Source organism: Notolepis coatsorum (assembly GCF_963971535.1).
Source record: "Notolepis coatsorum genome assembly, chromosome: 17".
In the NCBI taxonomy this organism is placed as follows: Eukaryota; Metazoa; Chordata; class Actinopteri; order Aulopiformes; family Paralepididae; genus Notolepis; species Notolepis coatsorum.
In genome coordinates, this window is record NC_140181.1 from 98,742,435 (window position 1) to 98,757,996 (window position 15,562).

The 15,562-nt window shown below is 44.6% G+C and overlaps 1 protein-coding gene across 2 annotated transcripts; it reads right to left on the reverse strand.

The window, feature by feature from the left end:
- Nucleotides 1-84: 84 nt before the first annotated feature.
- On the reverse strand, nt 85-14,470 carry hmga1a (high mobility group AT-hook 1a). Of its 2 annotated transcripts, none has more exons than XM_084334228.1 (5): nt 14,335-14,470; nt 12,800-12,912; nt 9,726-9,806; nt 6,256-6,327; nt 85-3,076 (listed from the first exon to the last, which is right to left on the reverse strand). In XM_084334228.1, the coding sequence occupies exons 2-5, from the start codon at nt 12,893-12,895 to the stop codon at nt 3,002-3,004; spliced, it is 324 nt and encodes a 107-aa protein (XP_084190354.1). In that variant the 5' UTR covers nt 12,896-12,912; nt 14,335-14,470; the 3' UTR covers nt 85-3,001. The 2 variants fall into 2 exon arrangements, with proteins under 2 accessions (XP_084190354.1, XP_084190355.1); XM_084334229.1 differs by lacking the exon at nt 14,335-14,470 and adding an exon at nt 14,079-14,212.
- Between the last annotated feature and the right edge of the window lie 1,092 nt (nt 14,471-15,562).

Below are 15,562 nucleotides of genomic sequence, written 5' to 3' on the forward strand. Positions count from 1 at the left end.
TGGACACGTTGCCACAAACCACATCAGATACCTATGCTTATGTAACTCGGGTGTTCTGCAGCCCTGCCATGACTACAGGCACCAAGCACCCTAGTAGTTGTGGGTTGAGTTTGGCACTAAATTGGTTTGAATGCATTCAGAACAAAAAAATTAAAGGATTACACAAATGATCAAAAGAGAATAAACCATTGTATTTATTAACCATTTCTGGGTACAAATTGTCATTGGGCACCATAGAAATATAGACATTGTACATTTATAGACAGTGTACATCAAAAAGAATGATCCTGTTCTATTGACCTTCTATAAAAGATCACTTGTGGATGGCGATGTCGGAGCGGTATATTGTCAACATGGTACGCAGGATGTGAACGGGAAAATGACATTGTCAAATGTGGATATTGACCATGTTGACACGTGGCCATTTTGCCCTTATGTCACACACCGGTTGGGATTTCCTTCCACCCCACTTAAGGTTGTACATTTCCACCCCGTTCCCATCCAAGGTGGGAACGGGGTGGGATGAAACCCCAACCGGAACGTGACGAGAGTAAAATGGCCATTGTGTGAATATGGTCAACAGGGGGCGAGGAGCCATGAGGAACGATATGGAGCGGCCAGTCTAGTCACGAAACACATACAAACATTTGTCCATGAAAATCGGAACCAACATTTCAGTGCACCAGAAAATTTTTATTATTAAAAAGATAAAAACACACAATCTACCACAGTCAGCGAACACAGTTGTCAAGCTGACAGGTCTCCCTGACTTGCTTCACATGTTTTTCCAAAACGACATGTCTGTAGGCTCCGGTTAGGAACAAGCCAAAGCAGAAAGAAACTTGAACTTTTGAACTTGAACAGAGTGTGTACACACATGTTCACAAACTAGGCAGTCGTCTTAGAATACCTCATTACAGTTAGGTTAAAAACAAAAAATATACACAAACTATGTAATAAAGACATCTTTCAAACCCTTGCCAGAACATTGAACAATTGAACCAGTTTAATGCAATTATATGGTAACGTAAGCTGTCATCGAGTGAGGTATGGGTTCCCAGGCCCTGAATGGCCTGTTGCAGTTTGCCAGGTACTTTTTTTTCTTCTTTTTTTAAGTTTTAAACTGAAGTTGTAGCAGCTTAGGTTTGTAGAAAAACCCAATAATTGGACTGTGGCTAAGAGTTCCCTGACACTTAGAAATACAAACAAAAAACACACACCCCTCCCACGGAGCAGACAACACATCCTTAAAGAGAAAAAAAAAGAATAGTTACTCATCTTCCTGTATTAAGTGATGACGGAAGGAATAAGCTAGCTGAAGCAATGAGAGCTAAAATGGAATGACAATGGTACAGTCCCGTCAGATAGTAGTAGTGCCACCATCCTCTCAGGTGTACGAGCTCAGGTGCGAGACTAGCGTGTTGAGAGGTGGACATTCATACACCTCCCTCTCCACCAGCCAGGCTTTAGCCGCACTGTGGCCTGTCTGGCAAACGGTGAGCATCACCATTGTCTTTTGGACCTCGGCCAAACCCTGGCTGGACCTTGGCTGAGACGGCCTGCAACTTTCACAACCTGGCCAAAGCCAGCTGGGACAGCTGTATTATCGCAGGTTTAACTTGAAAGTTGTTGGGTGTGACATTTTAAAGGTTGCCTAGCAACCCGAGTTCACAAGAAGAAACGCAATGGAGACGCGAATCCGACCATACCACATCAAACCTGGCCATGGCTACTACTAGCCACGGCCGGGTCGAAGATAGCTAATGGAGACATGGCATAAGAGGCAGCGTCAGTATCGCTACTGGCCATTGAAAACCATCGACTGGTAGAATAAGGGGGGGGGGGTCCCCTTACTCAAGCTTCTTGTTTTGAGCCAGACACTACTTTTACAGATGGGCGACACGTCCAAGATGCTGTACAAACTTTAGGACCGCACGCAACAAGATGCCAATGTAAAAGGGTTTATAAAAGCTCCCTGAAGAAATGACTGTTGCTCTCAAACCCATTGTTTGCTCCGCCTACCCATCCTTTAAACCCCACGAAACCATTATCGTTATGTAGTTTTTAAATCATCGTTATCGAAAAGCAGCAAACTCATGTTTTTGATGGTACGTAACCCGAAGGAACAGGGAAGAAAAGAAAAGAAACGAAAAGAAACGAAAAAAACAAAACGAGGTCCGACCGTACTACTCTTTGATTATTAAACAGTACGCATGACATCTGGCCACTAAATGGCGCACGAGGACAGAGGAGGAGTACTGTATTATGAAAGGAGAGCTATAACTCATTTCTTCTATGGGGAGGGGGGGGGGGGTGCGAGGATGGTTCAGCTCTACTCGTGATATAAACAGGGTTGAAGACAGTTACACAGAGGATTAGACGTGGATAATAGATCAATCAGCTATCTTAATTCTACATCCTGAAGCTCAGCTCCTCCCACCGAACGCAGAAGATGCAAGGGATAGATAAACCACTTCACACACATAAACGCACACAAAAGAAAAAAACAGCAAGTATACGTAAAAGTTCACCTTTGTCCAGTACAAAACATGGAGAAAGTCTATATGCCCTACCATCTCAGATGCGGGTACGAGGAATAATTAGTAATGTTAAGCAGAGGACAACATCCTACAAACCATCTTTTTTGGGGGGGGGGGGGGGGGGGGGGGGGGAGAAAAGAAAAAGGTCCAGGCTCCTCAGAGCATACTTATGTCCAGTAGAAAATACTTGCAATAACATAACAGGGAAAAAAAGAGACTGTCACCTGTGTTGAGATTCTTTGATAGATACTGTATATGCTTGAGAAAAGGTCCATCGTTTATCCAGTGCTGTTGAATGAATATGTACTGTTATTGTTGACCCTCCCTTTGGCCAGAAGGCATTTGACGTGATAACAGTGGTGGTTGTTGTGGTGGCGCTGGCGTCGGGGGGGGAGACACGGACCAGTTCAGGTTGACAGGAAGTCAGTATGTTGAGTGAGGTAGCACGGGGTTGTTGTGGATTACTGGTCGCCTTCCTCCTCCTCCTCTCCCTCCTCTTCAGATGACTCCTTCTTCTCCTCCTCCTCCTCCTTCTCCTGGAAAAACATAAAAAAAAACACAACTCAAGTTTGTGTTCTGGGAGAATCTCAAGACCCTACCAGTGGATCCACGGTTCATATTGCTGCCCATATAGACCACTGCACTTCCGCGTTACATTGAGCTCATGGAGGAGAGCGGGGGGAATGAATGAATGTGGATGAGAGCCTTGACATTAAGCTGTTGTAGCTACGGCTGTGGGGGTGCTGGAGACATGATGCAAAATACTTTTATATGCCAGAGTCTCCTGAACACAGAGACCAGTTCCAAGTCGATCGGCATTTTCTCAGCCGAGCAATAGCCACTCTTCCGCACCTACTCTCCAACTACACATGCGCAGATTTGCCCACGGAGTCTCGACTTGGAATTGGTCGCGCCGTGTTCAGGAGACTCGGGCGTATAACAAGTCTATTGGATCATGTCTCCAGCACGCCCACAGCCGTAGCTACAACCACTTAATGTCGAGGCTCTCATCCACATTCATTCATTTTCTCCCCCCGCTCTCTCTCTCCCATGATTTCAGAATCCCGGAAGTATTGCGGTGGTCCATACTGTACGAACTCTGACCTCTTGTTGCCTGTACTCAGTTTATACCTGCCTACACGGTCTACTTGCACTTACACTGTAACCATAACTACCCTACCTCAAACTACTTATAGATTTTAATGTCAGAAATCTATCATAATCAATAAGCAGTCAGAAATCCATTACAAATCTTTTTTGGGAGATTATTAATGACAATTCTCTGAATTATGCCAATTATATGCTCATTTCATGGCTATTTTATGTGTACATCACTGCTGTGAAGCACTTTGAGCTGCAATTATTGTATGAAAGGTGCTATACAAATACAGTTTACAAATAATGCTGTATATACCAGGTTTTACCATTTATCCACATCCGTCTGAATATACCTGCATATAATCCTACATACCCTTATATATCCATTACCCACTCTTACTAGTTATACCACTGGCCAGTATGGCTTACTAACAGCGTTTTATTTATTTTGTATACCTGTATCACTGTACATAATACAACATTATTACTCGGTCATAAACATTTACACATACACATTCTAGTTAAATCACCTGTACATTGTATATTGTCCAGTCACATTTGCACCCTGGTTAGATGGCAACGTATTGTCGTTATACTATACTTGTGCTGCATAATTACAATAAATGTAATCCAATATAACAATAACTTGAGACGGCGTGACTCACGCCCTATAACGTGACCACGACAATAAGTGTCACGTTAAAGAAGGGAATGCATTAGAAAGCCCCCTTGATAAAACCACTGCAGCATGGAAAACACCCCATAAGAGGCCCCGGGGGAGGGGTGAGCCATCTGTAGGGAATAGTGATTCATAAAATAAATAAAAGAGGGTGAGTCACAATGAGGGATCGTGAGTTACTCGCCCTCCTTCCCACCCTCCTCAAAACTCAGTAATGCCCTCCTCCTGCTCCGCACTCCCGAGATGTTCATTCATAAAAACGAGAGGCCAGTTAGGAGGGTAACTCTGGGTCATTCTCCTCCGTGACTAATGCAAACCAGGCTTGTAGGAGGAGTACACCCTACCCACCCTGGAATGTTACTACAAGACCACAATTCCTTGCTAAATTAAACAAATAGTTGTCGTTTTTCTTGCTCACAGCAAGTATCCCTTCACATTCCAAGTATTTTTTTGTACTTTTCTAACATTGCGTTTTTTATTTGATCACGACTCACGCAGCCCCATTGACACAAAACAAAACAAGCATTTCGCATGAGTAACAAACCGGCTTTTAGCGGAAAGGATTGTGAAAATACACTTGCGTGCGTAAGCTTTGAAGACCGGTGGTATGCGGGTTAATGTGGGCCAGGTAGAGCCTCTGTATGACTAACGACTGTGGGATTCTGTGGCCACGGTCTAGGCGGAGCACATGGCGCCGTGCCCAATAGCAGAGATGAGCAAGACTTCTTTATGAAAAGAAGGAAGCTGGGAGGGATGGTCCATTTAGGAAATGCTATTTTCCCCCTGCAGACGGTCCTACCAATCAAACATTTCATGGCTAGGGTTGGGTACCGAGCTCGGTACTTTTACGGGTATCGACCGAATTTTACATCGGTACTACAGAGTACCGATTCACACTACATCAACCGGTAACAAATTTCGGTACCTTTACATGTTTAGTATAAGAGTGTAATATACTAGACAAAAGGGAGCCTTTTCCACAAATATATATATATTACTGTCCCGTCCTGTCGAGTCTTTTGGAAAGCACAAACGAGGTCAGAGGAGTTTGATCATATTTACTGAGGATGGCCAGATATTATTGCTATTTAAGCATAACACAATACATGATGAGCAAGTGCTTTATGAATGAACTGAAAGGAATCAGTTGGGCTCCTTTCAAAAAAACAATTGGTCCCTTTAACCCTTTCACTACCAACTGGTTAACTTTCACTGCCACACAGTGCCTCTGTGAACTGCTGCGGTCAGGCAAGCGATACCGGAGTCTTAAGGCGAGCACAGAAAGACTCAGAAGAAGCTTCTATCCCCAGGCCATCAGGCTGCTAAACGAACAATAAACACTATGCAACAACCATCAAATGCACACAGCACACACACACTCACTCAAACAAACAACACACTGCAGCACCCACTCTCCACACTTTAGATCACACAAACACACTTACACTTTATATTTATTGATACAGGATTTGCACTACAACTCGTACACCTACTGTGAATTGTACCTAAATTGCACCTCGTCCCATTTCTCCATTTCTGCCTTGCACTATATAGTATTGTATATTAGTACACTGCACAGTATTGTATATTGTATGGTAACTACGTCTATTCTGCATCGAACATTGTACATATGTCTAAACTGAACACTGTGACCTCATTTTTTTACTTCTAATTTTACTATGTTATTTTATTTCATACTTATCTTGTCTTGCACAGTCTCTGGAGCGCAACAGTAAGAAGCATTTTGTATAAAAGTATTCTGTACTTCTGTATGACAACTATTAAAGAAACTTGAAAGAAACTTGAGAAACTTGAACAACAAATTGTTAACCCTTTCACTACCGCACTACAGACCGTTAACCCTTCTGTAGTGAAGGGGCTAACCTTCTGTAGTGTGGTAGTGAAAGGGTTAAAGCACCGATATGCAAGAACTCTTACCTCCTTCTTAGGTCTGCCTCTGCCTCTGGATTTTGTTCCTGCAGTGGCTGCTGCTGCTGGTGCCGCCGCCTTCTGTGGAAAACAAACAAAACCAAAAGATCAGGGCTTTGCAGAGACTCCAACATGAGCTGGGCATGACGGTGGAATCCTGCCCACTTGTTGTACAGAACGTGTGTAAGTCAGCTTAGGGCTGGGCGATATAACGATAAATATCGTGATATATTTTAATAATCGATATCGAATATCGAAATTAAAAAAAAATCGAAAATCGTTTTTTTTTTTTTTTATACCTGCAACAGGGCAGTTTTAAAACCAGAGACAGTGGACAGACTTGTCTTTCTTGCCTGCAACTTAAAGTAATGGCTTTGCTTGTCCAAATGACAATACTGACCAAATTCAGATTTATTTTTCTCTTGTCCATTTATTTTGTTTGCCTTCTAATTTAAAATACATTTTGAAACCGTCTGTACACAGTAGGCTATGTGTGCTAGCAGAACTAGACTCCAGTCACGAGTCACAGTGCACATGTGCGGTGGTTTGTCCACCAAAAAAGCACCAAAAGATCGAAAATAAACTAGCAGAGCCAGAACTGTGGAGCCACAGCCAGCAGAGAAGCCGGTTTACTTTAGCTTTTAAACCAGCTGCAGCCTGAGAACTGGAGTGTGAGGGGATGTAACACTAAAGATGGCGGCAACGACAAAGAATTGCTGCAAAATAAACATACATCTGTTGTTTAATTTTTTTTTTTTTTTTATATATACTTATAACAATTCGATAATTATCGATAGAGAAATAAAATAAAATTATCATATCGTTATCGCGATATGATTTTTTTCCATATCGCCCAGCCCTAAGTCAGCTAAATGACTAAATGTAGACCCGTGTATCTGTAGTGTGTAGACCTTGAGTCTCCACTCACAAGTACACACGAGCACACACACACAAACACACGCTGCTGCAACCGCTTTAAACAAGCACTTTAAAATTCAACGAAAAATCACTTGAAAGGAATGAATATAAAAGTCACTTTAAGGAAAGAACAGATGTGGTTCTTGTATAGTATAGATATAGTAAGCATAACATAATGACAGTTAAAATTGTATATTGTACATAGGAACCAGTGCCTTCTCAGGAATTTAGCGTGTCTATTTATCATGCACATCTTATGTCTTACCTGTTTTTTTCTTCCTATGTCCATTTTATTATTGCACAATCGATGCAGGCATGACCACCCGCATTTCACTGTATGCCCTGGTATGTATGCGACAAATAAACCTCTTGATTATTTTTTTTTTCCACTTTTTCTCCCATTTTAAATGTTTTCTCCCATCCCAATTTCGTATCGTCCAATTCAACCCTCCCCTGTCTTTTGAACGTTGTTTCTTGCCTCCCACAAGCCGGCTGCAATGTGGACGAAGCCATACACAGCACGAGTCCCCTCCGATACTCGAGGTAGCAGCCGTCGCATCTTTTCACCTGCGCAGCTCGATCTCTCAGCGTCGGGGGTCTGCGCTTTGGAGGGACGCCGCCCCCCATCGCTTCTTGATTCTACTGCGCAGGCGCACCAACCGACCTGTAGGAGTCGCTGTCCACAACGTCCGATCCCCACCCCTCAAGTTTTCCCACCCCCTAATACTGCCAATTGTATTAGTACGGACGACCAGCCAAACTGAAAATAATGTGGAGAGCTGGGCTCGAACCCAGCGTCTCCAGCATTGGCGGCGAGTGCCTTGCCCACCTAGCCACCCAACCTCTCGATTCTTGTAAACATCATGTACACATAAAGAGCTGGGTGCTGCACAGTGGGGTGTGTCGGAGATGTCGCTGGGTGTGTCCAGTGAGTCGCAGTCGGTCGGCTCGTTTAGAAAAAAGAGCCAAGTTTCCGGCAGGGGTCCAAGCTACAGGAAAACATATTTTTTCCAGCTACAGGAAATAAAAGAGAGTCTCCAAATCCCCCCCCCCCCCCCCCCCTCCCCGATCTCAGGTTCCATTTTTCTTTGCACGCAAAAAAACCTTGCCACTCGCCGCCTGCAGATGGCAGCAGCACCTCTGCAATAAGACAGATGGGACCAGGGGGGCATCGGGTTCACTGGCTGTTATCTGGAAGGCCGACAGGAACTGCACACAGGGGCACTCCAGTTCGCCGGCCACCTGGACTGAGGCTCAGAGACAGCTGGTGGAGTGCCGGGCAAGAGAGGAGGGGGGGGAAAAAAAAAACCTGCTTGCTGCTCCGCGCTAACATATTATAAACCCACACCATGCGTTGTGTATGTATTTACTCTCACGCTCGCCCGCTCCACACGGGGGACAGAAGCATCTATAAGACGCGGAGCATGGAGGGAGCTCGGAGGGCCGGGGTGAGGGAGAAATCAGCTGTTGCTATGGAGACGCCGGGGAGGGGAGGAAAGAACTGGGGCTGTGTGCGTGTGTGTGTGTGTGTACCGGGCGGGGGCAGGGGGGGCGGAGGGGGTGCTTAGCGTCAAGCTTGGAAACGGTCTCGCGGCCTCTGCACCTGCACCACACTGTGCATGACAAGCTACAGGAAGCTGCAGGACAGGAAGTGCAACAGCGAGCATCTCTTAAAAAAAAAACGAGGGGAAAAAAGCCAGTTAAAAAAAAAAAGGGCCTTGCGAAGGGAAGCCCTGGTCGGGTCTATTTCTGACACTGAGGGGGAAGCGGCTAAATTGCAGTTAACCCAATATATCATAATGTAACAACAGGACATCCTTTTAACAGGATGGGGTTATAGCTACGTTAACTGTCAAAAAGGAACATGGGCGCACGAGAGAGAGTCTAGGAAGTAAAACTTGGAAGGCGTGTGGTGTGGAAAACCACGAGCAGCTCCCGCCTCATCCCACGGAATCCATCCCCGCTAATATGATTTAAGGACGGACGGTGTACGGGGGGGGGGGGGCACTTATAACTCTGCGGCGTTATAACAAGCGAGGCGGTTAGGTGGTCGAGCGGAGATTGCGTTCGTCACCAGCCCCGGAGCTGTGAGCTTGGTTCGCCTGTTCGAATCCAGCTCACAGCTCCGGGGTTGTCACCAGCTTGGCTGGCCGTCTGCACTAATACAATTGGCTGTATCAGAGGGTGGGAGAAGCTGGCGGGGTGGGTCCGGGTCGTTGTAAACAGCGACTCCTACAGTTCGGTCGGGGCGCCTGCTAAGCGCGGATTGGACGTGAGGGGGATAGTGTGGTCCTCCCACACGCTACGCCCTCTCAATGAGAATCCGCGCTGCCAGGTGAAAAGAAGCGGTGATTGGCTGGACGTGTGTCGGAGGAAGCACGTGGTAGCCTCCACTCTCCCAAATGATCTGACTGTGGGGGGTAAAGCGCAGCGACCAGGAAGGGACTGGGAATTGGCATACGACTAACATTGGGATGGGAGAAAATCGGAGGAAAATGGAGGGGGAAAAAGACTACAAAAAAAAAAAAAAAAAAAACAAGCGAGCGGTGTTATTGACTTACTTTGCCCCGGGCTGCCGGCTTGTTTTTGCTCCCCTTCGGTCGTCCCCTGGGCCTCTTTGGAGACGGAGACCCGCTGGGCTCCTGAGGAGACAAGTCAACAGTCAGGCAGACGGACGGACACATGCAGCAGGCGACACCAACCAACTAGGCAGATAACCAATAGACCCGTCTCAAACCCTGCCCTCTTTTCTTGATCCTCCAATCACAACTGTCGCTTACCTCGGACAAACTCAAGTTTGTCCGAGGTAAGCGACAGTTGTGATTGGAGGATCAAGAAAAGAGGGCAGGGTTTGAGACAGGTCCATTGACCCGGATGATGAAGAGCATATAGTTTCATTTTATATATATATATATATATATATGCCGTATAGAACGAAAAGATAACTACCAATTATTGCCCCGGATGATGAAGAGCATATGGTTTCGTTTTTTTTTTTTTTTTGGAATACATTATATAATAAAATGATGCTGTATATAGAACGAAAAGATAACTTATTTATTGCTTTAAGTTTTTCCACTTGTGAAAGAACCATGTTTCTCCAATAATAAAAGGTAACTGGGGGAAAAAGGACAAACAAGTCATTCCTCACCGTGTCACTTTTCACACCCATGTGCGGCTGCCAGCGTGCAGCGCTTCATTATTAGTAGAGCTGGGCCGTTAACGTGCTGCGTTAACGCTATACTAGTATCGCGCGATAATATAATTAACGCGTTAATCTTAATTTAAAAAAAAAAAAAAAAATTACCCAGGGTAGGTTCTCTGAGCACAGATGCTCTTTTTCAGGAACGCCCTGCTTCACATTCACACAGTTCCATTCACACCTGGGAGCTGCCCAGTACAACCACAGTTGACACCATTGGCCACTGAGCAACTCCACTGGAGCAGTTGATTCAAGCCATGTCACATAGTTCAAGTTTGATTCTTTCTGTTTTGCTCCTGAGAGTGTGCTAGATACTGTACTGTACTGGTAATATTATTTATTTGTGTTAACTTCTGAATAAAACAATCTTTTAAACACAAGTACATCTTATTGAACATTATTTTGATATTTCATTACCAATTATCATAGCAAAACAGCTTTTTCAAACGGTCTGTAATGCATTTTGGAAACGGGAGATGGGCTCATGGTGTAATGGGCCACCTGGCCTGAGAAACATAAGGAGGAAAGAAAAAGTAAGGACTTACTTCTGGTCATTATTTGGGTAGAACACACATATTTTGAATGCCTTCGGCAGTTTTTTTTTTTAGCCATTTTAATCTAGAGTAATCTAGATTAAATCCAGGATTGCAGATAGATTAATCTAGATTAAAAAAATTAATCTATGCCCACCTCTAATTATTAGGCAATAGGTAGGTAGGGGTGTATAGGTGCACATATCGGTACCCAACCGTTTCAGTGTGTACCGTACGGCTGTGTACCGAACGAATACAAGGGTATGTTAGCCACTGACGACCGCCCACCGGGGGCTGTTTTTTATTTATTTATATATTTATATATTTATATATATATATATATATATTTTTTTTTACAAGTCAATTATTAATTCAATATATAATATTCGTCGACAGCCCTACAAGTACAATTAGTGACCGCACACTACATCACCCCCGAGTGGAACATGGAAAGCCAAACTTTCCCCCCACTGTACCGAAAACCCGTACCGAGGTTTTTGTGTACCGTTACACCCCTATTAGTAGTAGGGGGTCGCAGGCTACGAGATCGAGAGCCACCACCGCCGCCAACACCGTCCCGGCGCCTACGGGTCACAGATGAGGCTACAGCCTGCAGCACCGGCGGCGGCAAGCAGCTCTGGACATCAAAGACTTTGTTATGACACAAAGCCTGAACCGCTCTCTCTCTCTCTCTCTCAAGGTCACAGCCAGCAAACTGACACCCACGGCTACTTTAAGGCCGACAGGTGGCCGGAGCCGACCCGGTTGCCAAGTTCCGTTAACTATAACAAGCTCTGTGGATATATAGTGCTAGCTGCCTAGATTGGATGAGTCGTCGTTGATAATAAAGGAGCTAAAACACCCCGTGCAATACTAGCTCCGATTTAGCGCGCCGTCGTGTGAACGCTGTCATTTATGAATCTCTCAAATTAAAAAAAAGGGGAAGTCAATCACCCACACAGACAGACATGAAGGAGACGCACGGCCTAGTTTGAGTAGAGGGGTGTTTTAAATTGCTCTACGTATCAAGGCCATGTGTGTTGGGGGGGAAAGATGAGAGGAAACACTTTAAAACGCAAGAAATGTGTGGCTGGCTGCTGGCCGACACTACGGTATTTTGTATTTGTATTTATTGGTTTAAAATACAGAGACAGTGCATATTCAGGAACATTTGACTGTAAAGTCAATCACCCACACAGACAGACATGAAGGAGACACACGGCCTAGTTTGAGTAAAGGGGTGTTTTTTTAAATTGCTCTACGTATCAAGGCCATGTGTGTGGGGGGAAAGATGAGAGGAAACACTTTAAAACGCAAGAACTGTGTGGCTGCCGGCCGACACTACGGTAGTGTGGTCTCTTGTTGCATTTTCTGCTGTGTTTACAATTGCAGCTCATAGCAACCGGGCAATCCAATACGGAGAAGGCAACAGGTGAGTGACAGCTACATGAGCCAGTCTCTGCGTCGGCTCCCACTATCATCATCCATTCAAGGAGGAGCAGAGGTGGGGTATGGGGGCTTTAAGACTAGGTTTAAAAGGGGTTCGGATTACACACACCACCGACGAACCTGCTAGGAAGGTGGTTATGGATGATGTCCTCACTTCGAAATGGTCAAAAGAATAAAAAAGGTGACCATCTCCGATTTCTCTTTAATCTTAGTGTCAATGAGAGAAATTACTCAAGTGGAATCACAGGTCTTTGTATAGGGTCAGATATTTTCCATTTTGACAAGGCTACCAATCTGATGAGACCTTTTTGTCTCCCCCCCCCCCCTGCCACTCAATAGCCTGTAATGAACTGACCTGAGCACGTGCAAACTAGGGAAACACGTGGGCTAAGCTATGAACCATATATAATAAGAGCATAATATATTATATATAAGAATTAGCGTTACTTACGTCTGTAGTTTCCACCAGCGGCGTCTTGCGGGGTCTTCCACGCCCCCTCTTCTCCGCTACCTCCTCTTTGGGCGACCCGGTCCCTTTGTCACTCATATTTACTTAGACTGAACCTAAGAAACAAAAACACGCATGCTAAATAACTCCCCAATTCGAAAATGAAATGGAGCAATGTAAAATCACCCTACAGTACCAACCAGAGCCTAAAGAGCAACGACACCGATATGGTTGATAGATAACGTTTTTTAACTTAATTAATCCGTGCGTATATCCAGTACTATTTATGTCCCGCCGGCTGCTCCTGGTTACATGTGGGGGAGGAGGACTAGCCGAGGGGATGGACATCACACACCGAGAGGGTGCAGGGTAGGTTGCAGCAGGGTAGGTTGCAGCAGGATAGGTTGCAGCAGGATAGGTTGAAGGATAGGTTGAAGGATAGGTTGAAGGATAGTGTGCAGGGTAGGTTGCAGAATAGTGTGCAGGGTAGGTTGCAGAATAGGTTGCAGGATAGTGTGCAGCAGGGTAGGTTGCAGCAGGGTAGGTTGCAGCAGGGTAGGTTGCAGCAGGGTAGTGTGCAGCAGGGTAGTGTGCAGGATAGGTTGCAGGATAGTGTTCAGGGTAGGTTGCAGGATAGTGTTCAGGGTAGGTTGCAGCAGGGTAGGTTGCAGGATAGTGTTCAGGGTAGGTTGCAGCAGGGTAGGTTGCAGAAGGATAGTGTGCAGGATAGGTTGCAGGGTAGGTTGCAGGATAGTGTTCAGGGTAGGTTGCAGCAGGGTAGGTTGCAGGATAGTGTTCAGGGTAGGTTGCAGCAGGGTAGGTTGCAGCAGGGTAGGTTGCAGCAGGGTAGGTTGCAGGGTAGGTTGCAGAAGGCCGCACAGCGCGGCACACTAAACACCCGGCGTGCTTTACGCACCAACCATTTTGCGGTCAATAATCGGGCCTAGGTGCAGATGAACAGTTTCAGACCGCATCTGTACGTATATAATTCAGAATAACGATCATGTATACAAACGGTATTATGACAAATGGCTCGGATATAGCTTTGCTTTGTCTCGCAGCTCCCGACGCCCGATTTAACGCCATTATTTTACCAAACAATCGAGCGAAATCTTTAAGCCGAATTGGGATAATAAAAAAATAAATAAAAATGGGGCTAATGTGACCAGCAGCGATATCACGTTCCATCTAGTCGGACATGATCTAAAATATTCACTTATTATAGCGCCAAGGTTACCGCCATTACCATGCAGGGCTTATACATTTATAGCGTCGCGCTTACCTTGATCCCCCAAAGATTATAAACGCAAGTCTGGTCGAATAAAAAAAAAGGAAATGCCGTCTTGGATCTCGTCGGTCCGTGTCCCGGTTTAAACTACAAGCAGCCACAGCAACACGCCACACGCACCGCCCGCCCGCCGCCCCTTTAAAACACACTTTCTGCAGCGCCGGGGGAAAGAAACAAGCTGTTGTAAAATGTAATCATGGAAGAAGAAGAAGTGGAAAAGGGATTTGTTTAAAGAATCGTTTCAAATTACCAGCAATGGAGAAAGTCGAGGAGCTTATTCCACGGCGTGCTATAAAAAGCATGTGCCTCTTGTCTTCTGGAGATAAAGAGAAAAAGGCGCGCCAGCCTCAAGGAGTTTTAGGGGCAATTTAAAGAGCCGTCCTCATGGGAGCGCGGGGGCGGGGCTGCGTGGGGGGGGCGGAGCTGCGTGGGGAGGGCGGGGCTATGGTGAAATGGGCCACCAACAGAAAAGCCAGCCCCACTAGATCCCTTTTATAATATCCAAGTTGGTCATAAGATACTACTAACATTCACGAATTAAATATTTGACATGTTTTCAAGTTTTATTTGTCACATATTATAAGGTACATGTACATTACAGTGAAATGCTTGGTTCTGTATGAGCCCCCCCCCCCCCCTCTGATGTTGTGCTTCATACAGTGAGAAATTATAAAGTCCAAACACTATACAAAATATACAAACTAAAGTACAAATGCAAAATGCAAACAATGAGGTACAAAATAAGTCATAAGCGTTAAGCCTGCTACTAACGTTCACGAATTAAATATTTGACATGTTTTCAAGTTTTATTTGTCACATATGTGTCACATGTACATTACATTACGCTTGGTTCTGTATGAGCCCCCCCCTCTGAGATTTTGCCAGTGAAAAATAATAAAGTCCAAACAGTAACACTATACAAAATATGCAAACTAAAAGTACAACCTAAAGTACAAAATGCAAACAATGAGCCACCAACGGAAAGCCAGCCCACTGTATCATTTTTATATCCAAGTTGGTCATAAGTAGCGTTAAGCCTGCTACTAACATTCACCAATTAAATATTTGACATGTTTTCAAGTTTCATTTGTCACATATAAGGTACATCCTGACATCTTTTAAATCAGCCCTCAAAACCCACCTTTTCAATCTTGCTTTTGACCTCTAATTCTGTCGGTTTTATTTTATTTTGTCATGTATTATTTTTGTTCTGTTTTTGTTTTGCCATAGTTTTGTCACGATTCATTTGTTTTAGGCTACTAATTGCAACCATTTACTCTGTCTTTGTGTAGTATTCCCAAATTAAAGATTAGAAAAGAATTGATATACCAAATCTAGTTAAAGTAGCCTATGACCAATGTAACAACAACAACAACAACTTTTAGCTGTGACTTCATAGGCTACTGCTTTCACTACTATATACTCATTTATATATTTTTATACCCAGCATAATCACTGCATTGTATATTACTATTGCA